The sequence below is a fragment of the Leiobunum rupestre genome, chromosome 2 (assembly GCF_980474605.1).
Source record: "Leiobunum rupestre chromosome 2, qqLeiRupe1.1.hap1, whole genome shotgun sequence".
Lineage (NCBI taxonomy): Eukaryota > Metazoa > Arthropoda > Arachnida > Opiliones > Sclerosomatidae > Leiobunum > Leiobunum rupestre.
The window spans coordinates 51,599,642-51,615,624 of NC_143385.1; the positions used below are offsets into that span (position 1 = coordinate 51,599,642).

General features: G+C 36.4%; 1 protein-coding gene across 4 annotated transcripts in view; it reads left to right on the top strand.

Moving 5' to 3' along the window:
* Positions 1–15,983, top strand: part of LOC149958333 (receptor-type tyrosine-protein phosphatase delta-like) — a 68,078-nt gene that overhangs the window by 29,911 nt on the left and 22,184 nt on the right. For 3 of the 4 annotated variants that reach the window (XM_090165772.1, XM_090165773.1, XM_090165775.1), the window contains 8 exons: positions 519–573; positions 1,450–1,478; positions 1,541–1,678; positions 2,331–2,453; positions 5,838–5,989; positions 9,906–10,050; positions 12,360–12,405; positions 13,496–13,618. In XM_090165772.1, the coding sequence (XP_090021898.1) occupies positions 519–573; positions 1,450–1,478; positions 1,541–1,678; positions 2,331–2,453; positions 5,838–5,989; positions 9,906–10,050; positions 12,360–12,405; positions 13,496–13,618 (811 nt within the window). Of the gene's footprint in view, positions 1–518; positions 574–1,449; positions 1,479–1,540; positions 1,679–2,330; positions 2,454–5,837; positions 5,990–8,308; positions 9,265–9,905; positions 10,051–12,359; positions 12,406–13,495; positions 13,619–15,983 lie in introns of those variants that run through there. The other variant, XM_090165774.1, reaches the window with a different exon arrangement.

The window sequence follows — 15,983 nt, forward strand, 5'->3', positions numbered from 1 at the left end:
CATTAAAAGTCGCTATTTGACTTGGCCTAAGGTGGTATCTTGGGTATTAGCCTATTCAAAAGTGACATAATTACCAAAAGTGTGTCAATTTGACCTATTTCTTAATGAATGTTACGAGCGAAATACAAGTTGGAAGGGGAGAAGGGATAGTACGCCTTGGTGAGGGAAGGAAGTTAAAACCAACAAATAACGACTCGTAGTGAGGAACGGAGGAACTAAGTAGCACTGGTCAAAGTTGGTATATTTTTTGATTTTTCGTCACTCTGTGGAGATGCTATCGCCATCTACCTACGATATAATACCATAGATTAAAAAAAGATCCAGAAAGGCGACAATAAATAGTCTTTTACGTGGCCGATCTCGAGTCGAGCATTCATTAAACCTTTAGCATACGAAAGTACAGGGATTGTCACAGTTTTGGTAATTATGTCACTTTTGGCCTATCTGGAACACGATTACATAAGAATTCTCAAAATATGGCATATTGACTCCATTGTTGACACGTTGAATGTTTAAAGTGTTTAAAGAGAAAAAGCAAAGTTGCTGGTAAGGCACCGGACCATATCTCAAAATGTAAGTTATTTTCTATCACCTCGTAACAGCATGGGTCAATACAAGCGGGAACCATCAGTCAGTATTTGAAAAGGAGACCAAGACTTAGCGCATAATTTCATTTCCCGAGTTGTGGCTGGCCATCTTTTCGATTGAACAGTAAAAAATTTAAACAAGAATATTAAATACCTTAATTTACGTTAATTAAAATATGAAGTAATAGTTTAGATAGTTTTTTAAGAAATCGCAGGCCAAGTTCTCATCGAGTGATAAAATATAATATTTAAAGCAAGTGTCGGCTCGACGTGAAGTAGCTCTTTTTTCAACAGATGGTGCTAGCGTCAAAATCAAAACAAGAAGCTTAAGCCACATTTTGACCCAAAAGGCGGGACATAAAGTACCCTTCACGTTGATTGGCTCGTTTGTAAATGTCAATAACATAAATTATAATAATTTTTAACAATATATTTTATACGCGATATATATAATTTAGGTTAAAGCCCACTAAGTATAACTTATCTAATTACAATAATTATAAATGGCTCTCTGACGACGTCATTGTTTCGCTATTTTGAAATTTAGTTTCCTTTGCCATAAATAGATGGCACCACACTCTCCAGTAAAGTCGGTTTTTCGAAGAATCAGATAGATTCATTGCCATCTCTAATAACAAGGGCCTTATCATAATACAGGTGGAAATGATAGAGTCGACGGTTGCTTTAACGCTGCCTCTAAGATAGGTGGCGCCCCTATACAGGACAAAATCTATTCTATAACGTGTTGCCAGTTCCGTTTCAAACCTCTCGCATAGTTGGCCGTACACGCTATGTCACTCTTGCTTTTATTGGCCCATGGTAAAAACTAACTCTAATTTTAATTAAAACAATTTGTTCTAAGCTCAAATACCGGAAGTATATAATATTAAGGTACGTTGAATGATTTATAAAAATAATTTAATTCTGAATAATTAATGCATATTTTAATTTAGGGAAGCAATGTGGAGCGAGATTATTTGGTGAGTCTAAGTCCGTCCGTCGAAGCGACGGCGCCATGCTTTTGGGAGCTGATTCTGAACAACACCATTGGCTTCATTGTCATGTTAACGGTTGACAAAAAACAAGGAGAGGTAGGACACCATCACTCATTTCTAATAATTACTCCCAAATTAGTTTATTTTTATATGTTTTGAAATTAATTAATTTTTAATTGATTTAAAATTAATTAATTTTTAAATGATTTAAAATTAATTAATTTTTAATTGATTTAAAATTAATTAATTTTTAATGATTTTCAAATTAATAAATTTTGTATTGTTTCAAATTAATTAGTTTTTAATTGTTTTCAAAATAATTAATTATTAATTGTTTACAAATTAATACATTTTTAATTGTTTACAAATTAATACATTTTTAATTGTTTACAAATTAATATATTTGAATTGTTTACAAATTAATAAATTTTTAATTGTTTACAAATTAAAAAAAATTACAAATTAAAAAAAATAATTTTTTAGAAGTTAATAAAAATTAGAAGTTATTAAATAATTTTTTAGAAGTTAATTAAATAATTTTTTAGAAGTTTATTAAATAATTTTTTAGAAGTTAATTTAATAATTTTTTAGAAGTTAATTAAATAATTTTTTAGAAGTTAATTAAATAATTTTTATTTCGTCAGAAGTTAGTTAAATATTTTTCTTTTTTCAGAAATTAATTGAATAGTTTTATTTTAGACGTTAATTATTTTATTTATTAATATTTTAATTAATCTTTCTTTCACAGACATTGTGTAAAGAGTATTGGCCAAAGCTTGGAAGAATCGAAAAGATCGGGGAAATCAGAGTCAAAACTGAATCTGAAATTGTCGAAAATGGCTTCGTTAGGAGAGAAATTACGCTAGAATTGGTTAGTGACACTTTATATCAGGAATTTATAAATTTATACACTCTGAATGTATAAGGCTTCATTTCTGCGAATGCAGTTCAATGCACCCGAAGAAATGGTCGGAGCTTAAACTACGTCGAATGATAGACGTATTTTAAAATTCATTGGCTGAACGCGATTGCTAAAATGACGCCGTTGCGCTTGCTTTTAAAGGAAATTTCCTAAAATATTGATTTGATAATCTCCTATTTAATTCGTTCTCAGACTGACGTTCTTACCCACTTTAAACAATTTTGATAACCGTTTTCCCCCAATTTTCTTTCTTTTTTTTCCTTTTCACCCAATTTTCTTCCTATATTTTAATTTTTTCTTCTCAATTTTCTTGCTATATTTTCATTTTTTCCTCCAAATTTTCGTCCATATATTTTCCTTTTTCCTCCCAATTTTCTTCCTACATTTTCCATTTTCCTCCCAATTTTCTTCCTATATTTTCCTTTTCCCTCCCAAATTTCTTCCTATATTTTCCATTTTCCTCCAATTTTCTTCCTACATTTTCCATTTTCCTCCCAATTTTCTTCCTACATTTTCCATTTTCCTCCCAATTTTCTTCCTACATTTTCCTTTTTCCTCACATTTTTCTTCCTACATTTTCCTTTTTCCTCCCAATTTTCTTCCTATATTTTCCTTTTCCCTCCCAAATTTCTTCCTATATTTTCCATTTTCCTCCAATTTTCTTCCTACATTTTCCTTTTTCCTCCCAATTTTCTTCCTACATTTTCCTTTTTCCTCCCAATTTTCTTCCTACATTTTCCTTTTTCCTCCCAATTTTCTTCCTATATTTTCCATTTTCCTCCAATTTTCTTCCTACATTTTCCTTTTTCCTCCCAATTTTCTTCCTACATTTACCTTTTTCCTTCCAATTTTCTTCCTACATTTTCCTTTTTCCTCACAATTTTCTTCCTACATGTTCCTTTTTCCTCCCAATTTTCTTTCGATATTTTCCTTTTTCCTCCAATTTTCTTCTTACATTTTCCATTTTCCTCCAATTTTCTTCCTACATTTTCCTTTTTCCTCCCAATTTTCTTCCTACATTTTCCTTTTTCCTCACAATTTTCTTCCTTATTTTCCTTTTCCTCCCAATGTTCTTCCTACATTTTCCTTTTTCCTCCAATTTTCTTCTTACATTTTCCTTTTTCCTCCCAATTTTCTTCCTACATTTTCCATTTTCCTCACAATTTTCTTCCTTATTTTCCTTTTTCCTCACAATTTTCTTCCTACATTTTCCTTTTTCCTCACAATTTTCTTCCTTATTTTCCTTTTTCCTCACAATTTTCTTCCTTATTTTCCTTTTTCCTCACAATTTTCTTCCTACATTTTCCTTTTTCCTCACAATTTTCTTCCTATATTTTCCTTTTCCCTCCCAAATTTCTTCCTATATTTTCCATTTTCCTCCCAATTTTCTTCCTACATTTTCCTTTTTCCTCCCAATTTTCTTCCTACATTTTCCTTTTTCCTCACAATTTTCTTCCTTATTTTACTTTTTCCTCACAATTTTCTTGCTATATTTTCCTTTTCCCCCCAATTTTCTTCCTATACTTTAATTTTTTACTTAAATGTCTTAAAAACAATACCAAAAAGGTTGCTTACACCTAAGAGCAACAAACACAAGGAGAACGCAGCTAGCCTTTAAACACGCTAACGCAGTGTTGTGCACAAATTTAATTTAACCAGCCATTTCACTGAACGCTCTAAAGCGTCAAACCAATGAAAATTGTACACAAGAAAATGCACGACTTTTGACGGGTTGCGTTGTGTGGGGTGCGGTGTTTGTTGCTCCTAACTTACAGTATTGATTTCCCACAATTAACGAGGAAGCTCCAAAGCCACTAAGGTACTGACAAGAATGTATTTATTTATTCTCAGGGAGAATGAATATGTTGAGATTATTTTTAGCGTTTCTCTAATTCCACCCGTTGAGCCCCCCGATATGCTCCTCCACTTTAATAAAATCAAATAATACTGCAATCTCATTGGTTCTTAAAAATTACGTTTTCCGACGCGATTAACGCTGCTGCGAGGACGCAAAAAAAAGACCGCCTCCTTTTTCTCCCCCCCCCCCTTAGCGTAAGGGGGTTAGGGCCTCAACGTGTCCGTCGATCGTCTCGACATATTCATTCTCCCTGAGAATAAATAAATACATTCTTGGTACTGACCACGATTGAATGTTTCAAATGTTATATTAAAATAAACCGTTGGAAAAATATTAAATTCGCCTAAAGCCGCCGCGAGATGGCGACGTGTCAAGAAATTTGTTCCGGATTTGTATCGTTAAAGGGGATAAAATTGAAGGGATGGCAAAAATATCTGGCAGCCTCGTTTGTATTAGAGAGAACTATCCCTGTAAGCATATGTAACATAATTACTCATAAGTATGCAACTAGCTCAATTTCTTCGCTAACGGTTTGTTTCACAGATATTGCGTCATCCGTACTCTACGTAATATTTGACGTCATCGAATCTCAAATGCCGATAATGCCGTCGTATAATTAGCTCTACGTCTGATAAACCGACGGCCATTATTTTAGTAAACAAACCGGTTTGAACAACCAAGGCTTAGTGGCTAAAATGAACTACAATATTCTGTCAAGTGCTGTTTATGCAATTAATAAAGTTTTCGGAGACTCAGGTTCTAAAATAAATTTGCATTGTCAAATAAAAGAAGCAGGTTTATTGAAAAAATAGTTGATATTCAGGCTGAGCTTTTCTGGCTCATCTAAAAGGTTGGAGTCTTTGCGGATTCTTTTAAGCCTGGGCCTAACTCTTCTAGTCTTTTAGGCTTGGTATGGGTTTTAAAAACGCTGATGTTATATCCCACTTCGACGACTTGTTCCATTTTCGGTAAGCGATCACTTATTGGTCATTTTCCCCAACCTTTTCTTTTTCTAAACTACTCATTATTTAACTTCATCCGCACAAACCGGGCGAGTTTATAAATTTCAATAAAGCTACATTGGGCTGACTAAAATTCTGACACAAAAAATTTCTTCTCAATTTAGAGGTTTTCCATTGGTTGAAATACATATGTTAGTAACCAATAGTGTGACTCCCAAAATTACTAGGATGAATAAAAAGGTTAAAATCTAAAGTAGTCCACCTTTTTACTGGTTCGTGGTGAAACAAACAGTTAGTGAAGATTTTTGAATGGAATAAAGGTACAGTGGCATACTTATGAGGTATTATGTTACATATGCTGTAAGGTTATTTAATCCATGGTACGAGATACGCGCTACCACAAGCTAACGAAAGTAGTGTAATGGTTGAGGAAATATTGTAGTGGTCCATGCTGTTTGTTTATTGATCGGTGTTCTTGCATTTTGATTTTAATAAAAATGTATTTGGTGACAGGGCAATCAAAGGCATAGGGTGAAACATTTCCAATTCCAAGAATGGTCTAAGAACGACTGTCCGAAACATACGCTTCTGTTGAACTTTCTGTGTTCGTTGTGGGAGGAAAGAGCCAGAGCGGTTAACCCTGGTCCAATTTTTGTCCACTGCAGGTAACCTTCCATGTTTTATCCAAGAATGCATTTTACAAAGAGACATCCCGAAGTGTAACTTACCGATTTTGTTCAAACTCGGGGGATTGGTAGACCTTCATGTAACTTGAAAAATCGTAAAGGGAATTTATTCAATGGGCAACCATTTTGCCATGGCACCGAAAAATGTTTTTGACAACAACAAATGGAAATTTTCCCATTGAAAATAACATGGGATTCTGACCGATTCCTAGGACCCCCCTGTGAAAAAATTTAACAAATTTAAAAATTTCGAAAATGCCAAAAATATAAAAAATAGATAAAAACAGATAAAAAAAACATCAAAATTGATCAACTGTTGATCAATTTGAGGTCAAAATCCCATGTTATTTTCAATGGGAAAACGGTTGCCCATTGAATAAATTCCCTTTAGGATTTTTCATGATTCATGAAGGTCTACCAATCCCCCGAGTTTGAACAAAATCGGTGGGTTACACTTCGGGATGTCTAATTGTTAGTACACAAGAATATTTGACCATAGTCACATAGTGTTAGCATCTGATACCACCCTCGCATACTTGGCCTCGAAAGGTCGTCTGCTTTTTAATTGCTTACCGTAAACATAGATGGCGAGATTGTCTGCGTTAAAGAGTGTCACCTTCATAGGTCAACGAGCTCGGGCTCAGAGCGTGAGCCCGAGCTCAATTTGAGACCGAGCTTAGGTATTTTTAAATAAATATTGTAAGCCTGAGACGAGGCCGATAAGTTTTCATGTTAAAGCCGAGCCCGAGCTGAGGTATTGTGGAACGAATATTGTACCTAGTGAGCTCGAGCTTAAGCCCCTGTTAAAATACAAATTACTTCGAGCTCGAGCTTGAACCCATTTCATGATTCCCATTACTTGGAGCTCGAGCCCGAGATCACATATCAAATTGTAATTGTTGCGAGCCCGAGATCACATGTCGAATTGTAATTGTTGCGAGCCCGAGCCCGAGACCACCCGTCGATTTGTAAATATAGTGAGTGCGAGCCCGAGACTGCACGTATATTTATAACTACAGTGAGTCCGAGCCCGAGACGGTTTGTAGGTTTTAAATCTAATGAACTTGAGACCTCACATCGGCGGGGAAATTTAGATTGCCAGCTCGAGCCCGAGACCCGACCAATAATTGGTGAGACCAAGGTGAGCCCAAGACCAACCGTAAGCTCATATACGAACTCAGCGAGGTGAACTCGAGCCCAGCTCTTGCCGTTGACCTATGGTCACCTCAGGCTGACAAGATAAATTATTCTCGTAGGGACCTTAGATTAATTAACGCATAGGGCTATTCCGGTTTAGCAAAAATCTGGAAACCTAAGCTGATGGCGCTCTAGCGGAGATAAAATGTAAAGCTATATCTGCGCATGCGCAAAAAACGGGTCACAGTCTCACAGAATGGATTCAGAAAGTAGGGACACCTGGCGTTTAGTTTTCGAACTAATTTTCGCGTCCAACACGAAAGTAGAATTAGTAGATATATTAACAGGTGGCGTAATTTAAGTAGAAACAAGTGTGCCCCGTTTTTCGCGCATGCGCAGACGTTGTTACGCCTATCTTTCCCGATAGAGGGCCACTAGCACTCGATTTTCCACCAGCGTTGGGAATTTCTACGAAACCGGAATATCCCTATGCGTTAATTAATCCAAGTAGGGACGCAGTTGGTTTTTTAAAAGTCGACATCTATTAACAGTTATATAAGCCCAATCAAATTTTTACTAAGATAATGACAGCGTTGAAAGTTCTTATTAAATTAATATTTAGCTAAAATTAGTGGCGTAGCTAGGGTTGGGGACAGGGGGACACCCCCCCCCCCCCGTAACGTCCGAATATTTTTATTTTCTTACCTTGGTTTTCAATGGTGTGACCACCGAACCAAAATCCTGGCTACGTCTTTGGTTAAAATGTTAATATTTTACAAATTGATATGAGTATTATACTTAAAATGCTCTTAATTGATTACATTAACAAACAAAGATGGCGCCACCAAAATGTATCCGCTGTCGTACGGTGACAAACATTTTTAGTGTGCCGTTACGAGTCCCTTTGGATGTACGTGTTCTGATCTCAAATTCTTCTGCGTTTTAATTAAAAAAGTAACCATAGATGGCGATAGACTGTGTGTTACGAAATTTCTAAAGAGGAAGAACTTTCGCTATAAAGTATGCGAGGCTGTTATTCAGCAGGTGCCTGAATAGGCGATACTATAAGTTAACGTAGTCTTCTTGTTTATATGGTATAAATCACCTTTGACTATGCTTCCATTAGCCTACCCACCAAAGAGCTTATGAATTCTTCTCTAGGCTTTAACCGTAGAAAATGGAAAAGAGGACTAGCAACTCCAACTTTGACAAGGCCTTAAAATGCAGACTTCTGGTTAATATAGGTTTCATTAGACGAGACCCGAGAACCGTGCAGAGGGGTCAAATGCGCAGGGCCCGCTGGAAAAGGGCCCTGAAGTATTCTTTTAAGGGGTCCGTTACGATAAGGCCCCTCCACCAGTACCCCTTCCCACTTGAAAATTTCAGTTACAAGGGCCTCGATGACATAATTTGGCCCGGGACCTGAAATGTCCCTGCACGGCTCTGAACGAGGCTTAAGTCATAATATTACCCGATACCCCAAAACACTAAATCGATTTGCTTTTCTCTTCTATATTTTCTACGTTTTAACCAAACTATTTTTTTGTCCCATTAAACAAGAGTTAGGTTAGCAAACCTAGTGGACTTTACGCATTTACTCGTGCATTCAAATCAATAATGTGTTTATAGATAGGAAGACTGGCTATGTTGAGCGTCGCATCCAATCGAAGAGGAAACGGGTCGAGTTTTCGAAATGAATAATTTAGGCGGGTCGGGTCGGGTCGGGTTTCATTTTTTTTAATCGGTCGGATCGGGCTTTAAAACAAGGCGGCCCGACTCATCTCTAATTGGTTTCCTAAATATTACGCCTTCCCCCCGTCTTCGGCCGCTGGACATCGTCTAGTCATTCTCCCTAATTATAAATAAATACTTTTATGGCTTTATCATAATATATGTTGTCAAAAATGAATTTAGGTTAACAGAGAATTTGTAGATCACTTATTCACTGGTAGTGCTCGGAATTGTTTATTCATTATTCACAAATTTTCCGATTTATTTAACAAACGTTGGTAAAAAAGATATCATTTTGACTTATTTAATTTTGTTTTTTACGCAACCAAGCATTTATTTGGAAAAAAGTGGCATTTATTTAAATAATTGTTTGTTTTATTTAAATAATAGGCTTATTCACTCGCGATTATTCAAACTTTTTATCATTTTTATTCAACTATTGGTTATTTAAATAAATATTATTTAAATAACGCCGGGCTTATTTTATTCATGGATAAAAATTAATCGAAATCCGAGCACTATTCACTGGTCACCTGAATACGAGGGGTCGGACATTTACCAAAATCCCGTACACTTTGTCTAAAATCTCAAAATCTTTTAACTCTCTCTATGGTAAATTAACATTGAAATCCCAAAATCACTTCAAAAAGTAGTGATAAAATCACAAAATCTCTACGAAATCCCGAAATCCCGTACAAAATAATGGCGAGTGTCCGACCCCTCGCCTGAATACCATCTACCGCAAGAAGGACTCGCATCTACCGCCGAAAAAAAGGTGTCTCAAAAGTGATGCGGCTGTTCTTTACATCAAACAGAAAAAAACGCGTGAAAATTCTTTATTTTACAAAATTAAAATTAAAAGTTTCTTACCTTCAAAACTGGCTCTACGGCCGTGAGATGGCGCGCTCCTTAAAAAGCCGCATTACATTCGAGACATAAAAACATTTAAATTACTACCAGCGATACATGTCCCTCTTGGGGTAGGTGGTCTGTGATATTGCTTACAATTTTACACCATTATATATAGCCCGGATTTTGGACGAACTGCAACCTTCATTGTGTTGGAAAAAATATTGCAAGATATTCGAAAGGAGAAAAAGACTTTGAACGTCTTCAATTACGCCTTGGAAATCCGCAAGAAGTTTAAAAATTTAGCTCCAGTCTTGGACGAGGTTAGTGCTATTTTTCTTCGTTATATTGTTTGACCAAGCGCGCATTCAGGTACCAAAAATATGGGAGTATTGAATAGTTCTTTTTTATAAAATAACCTTGGCCATCTTGTTGGAACGTTGCCTCCCCGCTTCAGCTGTGGATCCGTTTTCTCTCCCACTAAAGAGCTTATGAACTCATTCTTAGGCATTGGATGAACTATTCCAGGGCAACATTTCAACAAGTTAGGCAAGCGTAAAGACATTTTATAAAATCAACTATTAGCCACCGATATCAGCGACTACTTTTAAATAAAAAAAACTTTAACATAGATGGCGATAGGTTGATACTTTTCGCCTAGCTAGGGATTTCGGAGTAGGTTAAGAAGAGTAAGGCTATGGCGTCATTTTACTCCGATTCTGTGGTGGAGAATAGTTCGGGTTGTTGTAAACATTTTATCCCAAAATGACTGCCATTTTAAGAGATAAATTCTGGATAAGCAGACGATTTTATAAGTTTACTCTTCTTTTGAGAGTGTAGCCCCACTACTCTGACCTTGACGGTGTAGAGTAATTATCTCCACCTGAACAAAAGGTGCTTTTGTTCTAGAACAAGCGAAAAGTAGCCACCTTGTGTCACGAAAAAATTGATAGCAGACGAACTTTCACCGAAAATGTATTCGAGGATTGTATTTAAAGCAACTGTCGGCTCTATCATTGCCACCTGTAATATGATAAGGCCTTTGTTATTAGCATAAGTGGAGCATTCTCTCTAAATATACAAATTCCGGGTCTCGGCCGGGTATCTTAGTCTGGGTTTCGTGACGTCAGAGCTTGTATAGAGAGCAAACTCCAGAGATAAAAATTTTGAAAATATTTCGGCGGAGGCGCCACCCAGTGATCAAAACGGCAACAAATGGGGGGTTTATTGAACAAAACTCTACCCTTGGATTTGAAACTGATTTTGAACGATTGTATACCATTGGACCGAATTCCAATCGACCGAAAACCGCGTTTTGCGCGGTTTTCATTCAATATACCGTTAGTGATACATATTTAGATATCGTAGGCTACGTGACGATAGTATATCTAATTTGGACTAAACTATGTCTTAAATATTTATTATTTCGTACCGACGTGTATTTTTAGACCGTTTTCCCTTGAAATTTGATATTTTCCGGGTTTAATTTTGGAAAATAACCTTGATAAGACCCGACGTGAAATAGTTGCCTACCATATCTAACCTAACCCAACCTAACCTAACATAACCTAACCCAACCCAACCCAACCTGAACTAACCTAACCTAACCTAGCCCAACCTGAACTAACCTAACCCAACCCAACCCAACCTGAACTAACCTAACCTAACCTAGCCCAACCTGAACTAACCTAACCTAACCTAGCCTAACCTAACCCAACCCAACCCAACATGAACTAACCTAACCTAACCTAACCTAAACTAGACCCGAAGTGAAAACGAACCAGATTTAAATTTCCCATTCAACTGAATCCCGCCATGTTGGGCTATAAACGAAAATACTTTTCGGTTCAATGGGATTCGGTCAAACGGGATTCGGTCCAATAGTATACAACCATTTTGAACAAATATGGTATAGGTTTTGGGGGGGGGGGATTCGAAGAGCCAACCCCCAAAATTTCTCTCTCTCGGGCACTCGAGACACGTTTCAGACGTGAAACGTACCATAAGAGATGTAAGAAACGTTACATTCGGCAGTATAAATTCAGAGTGAAGTTGAGGTGATACACAGTATAGGGCTGTTGTAAAGGGCTGCCAGACCAACCCAGACCAAGACTCTAGTCATAGGTAGCATAGCGTTTTGTCTACTTAGAGAGAATGATCCACTTATGTTATTAGAGATGGCAATGAATTTATCCGATTCTTCAAAAAAAAAAAAAAAACCCGACTTTAGTGGAGAGCCTGGTGCCATCTATTAATGTCAAAGGAAGTTAAAATTCAAAATTAAACGATAACGTCATCCGAAAACCATTATAGAGTATTATAATTAGACAAGTTAGAGGAGTTTAACCTAAATTATATTTTCCGTATAAAATGATTGTAAAAAATTAATATAAATGAAGTTATTGTCGAATTTACAAACGAGCCAATCAACGCGAAGGGTACTTTTATGTCCCGCCTTTTGGATCCAAATGTAGCTTAAGCATCTTGTTTTGATTTCCACACTGGCGACATCTGTCGAAAAAAGAGCTAGCTCAAGACGTGCCGACACTTGCTTTAAAACATCCCATATTCTTGGTACCAGAATACATTTAGTTTGATGAGAAATAACTTAAATCGTTGTAAAATATTTCAGCGCCAATACATTTTTATCCACGAATGTATAATTCAGCATGTTGATAGTAAGTGGACTTTTTGTACTCCTCTCAGTTGTAGTAAAGTGCAAATTTATTTCGTTATGAATTCCGCTTTATCCCATATTTTACTCTTCGCGTTGCCAGGCGTTCGATAATTATCGTACACTATTTTCGATAATTTTATAATTTAGGGGATTAAATCTACTAACTATTAATAGTAGCATAAATAACGTAATAACATGAGTACGACAATTGTCAGTTATTTAACAATCAAGGTTTATAATCAGCTAGGCTAATACCCAAGGCACCACCTTAGGCCTAAGTCATCAAGCGACTTTTGAATCCATTAATTCAGGTGGCCGGGTTACAATGCGTAGGAGGGTGGTGGAAAGCCCTTCATTCCACGCGAGCCAACAACTCCCTACACTCACTATTACCGTTGACCTCAACAAGTTTTTACTTCGACAAAGGGCCACCTTCGATTTGCCATGGCAACCGAAAATGGTTTTGAACACTTTCAACTAAAAAATCTCTATTTCCTTATTTTACCCAAACTTTGATACAATTTTACCCGGAAAATGTTCCAATTTACTCAAACTAGATGAAATTTACCTAAGTGTAGTTCAATTTACCCATTTCGTGATTAAAAAAAAATTAAAACCGAGAAAATCCCATGCTTTTGGTTTTAAGTGGTCAAAACATTTTCGGTTGACATGGCAAATCGAATGGGTAGGGCAACGTCTCCTTTTGGGAAATTTCATATCTCATATAGGTCTACATTACGCCCGATTTTGAACAAAATCGGCAATAAACACCTCGGGATGTCTCCTTGTAAGTAATGAAAACTACGTTTTTACATACACTACGAAACTCTTTTAATAAATAATAACTCTTTAAGTAATTATTAAACGAGTTTAATAGTGTACGTAAAAACGTTGTTTTCTTTACTTACAATTGTTAGTTATTAATAAATCAAATATTCAAATTTACCGCCAATTTTAAACGTATAATAATTTTATCTTCTAAAATCGATAATTTTCTAGCTATTTTATAATAAGATTAGATTTATAACGACCTGGCAACGCTGCTCTCCGCTTTCATTGTCACCATGGTTACTGATATTGTTTTTGTTTAGACCGTTACGAAACGATAAATCACCCCGGAGAAAGTTCCAGTGGATATGTGCAACTTCTAGCCTCAGTTCATGATCGAAAAAATGAACCCGATGACCAGCGGACTTCGCCAAAAAACGCAACTGGTAAGGCCAAGAACATATTTAGGTCTCTGAGAGCCACTAATCAAGGTTGCTTACTCTTAAAATTTTCAAAATGGTGTTATGAGTGTAGCGCCATCTAGGGGGAGCAAAACTATGTTTATTTGTTTTGTTTGGCCGGCTTTCCAATTTAAGCAAGTGTCGGCTCGACGGGAAATAGCTAGCGTCGAAATCAAAACAAGATGCTTAAGCTACATTTTGAAGCAAAAGGCGGGACATAAAAGTAAATTTAATTAAAGTATTTATTACAATATATTTTATATGGGATATACAATTGAGGTTAAAGTCCACTAACGACGTAAGTAGAGTATAACTTGTCTAATTATAAGAATTATAAATAGTTCTCTGACGACGTTCTTGTTTCGCCGTTTGGAAATTTAGCTTTCTTTGTCATTAATAGATGGCACCACGCTCTCCAGTAATGTCGTTTTTTCCGAAGAATCGGATAGATTCATTGCCATCTATATTCAAAGGGCCTTATCATAATACAGATGGCAATAATTGAGCCGACAAATTCTTTAAATATAAATTTAATGAATATAAACATATAATTTCTTTTACGTATTTAATGTTTTTAAAGGCGTCAAAGTTAATTGAAGCTTCGATTGCTAATTTTTTATTAATGTCTTTTAACTATTGAAAACTTTAGTTTACTGTTTTCAAAAATATATTACCAGGAAACTATAGAGGTATACACTTGGAATGTCTAAGGTTCCAGTGGGACGGTGATACGAAAGCGCGTCGAGAAAAAGGCGGGGCTTAACTACGTCAAGTGTAACACGACATTTCAAATTCATTGGCTCGAGATTTGACGCGAAAAGAATGCGTCGTCATGGTAAACAATAGGCGATCTTCCCGCGCAAAAATAGGCTTATAATACAATGGATTTAAAAACCTCAATTTGTTATCGTACTTAATATTTTGAAGTAATTATTATGTTCTTCGCGGAAGAAGCGTAGTGATACCTAATTTCAGGTATTTGTATGGTTACAAAAGAGATAATCAGGTAAGCTAATAATATGATAACCAGGACTAGGCTTAATGACGAGTTTTCGTCGGCGCGAGAGTTTTTCTCGTGAGTTTTCCCGCTTTAAGACACGCCCGTTTCTACGAGCTTCATCACGGCCGTAAAAATCTTCCTTAAAGACATTCCAAGTGTATACCACTATACCTATATCCCTTTTCACAATGGACTTACCTACTTATTCGCTAATTTTATCATCCTTTACAATGCAGTCCCTAGGTGGTTCCTTTTAACTTGATATTACATATGCATGTTATATAATTTTTTTAAAATGTGGGATCTGGGATTTGATCGTGAGTCATTCAATAACAAAATTATTATAGTTTTACAACATCCAGATGGCGATACATGGGAATTTTAGTATAAGATCGTGGCATCAGGAGGCGATGTTACCGTTCAAGGATCTTAGGGACCTAAACACGTTCTTATTAAAGAGATATATTTCCCGGTATTAATTATCCACATTTGAAGGAAATATTTTGGCCTTCCTAAGTAAATAGGTAGATCTGTAGCCAGTGGCGTCACTAGGATTTAAAAACTGGTGGTGCTTAAGCCATAAGCCCTGGTCAGGGGCGTTCCATTGAGTGATACGGGGGAAGGGGCCCCCCCAAAAATGTTTGGAGATCCATTTTTAAAGGGAATATAACCTCAGGTATTTGGTGTGGAACACCAACGTTTGCAACTTTGCCCGCTCTTGCCTTGGGCTTTCGAAATGTTTGGCGCCACTGTACAGGGAAATTTTTAAAATTGAAAGGGTCTTCCATAAAGATTGCTTTGCAGGTTATATTCCCTTTAAGGAAGAATTTAAAAAAGAAATCTAAGAAACCTTTCGGCAAGTGAATTGGAAAAATTCTGAAATTTAGGAGGCGCTTTTCGGAAACTTAAGGTGGCGCTTCAGAAATGTTTGAGGTGGCACGTTAGCGACGCCACTGTCTGTAGCGAATAATTTAATTAATATTTTTAATTGTTTTTATTTTGGAATGGGCAAAGGGCTAGTGCCAATAACGGTGAAATAAAGTCCAACAGCTTCCGAACCTCGGAAGGTTTTTTGAAGTGGGGGGTTAGGAAAAAGGTCAATTTGTCTTGACGGCATGGCTGCCATCATCACTGCTTCGTGACTTCAATCGTCACTGAGCTCATTTCTACCGTTTTCCACGTATATTATGGTTAATTTTTATAAATAATTTGCGTTTTAATTTAACTAGTTCAATCTTAGAGCCAAATTAATATTTAAACGAGCATTTACGGTTAGTGAACCTAGATGGCGCTACGTGCTCCACGACAGATAGTAATTTACGTCTATTATAGATATTATGTGACTCGGCA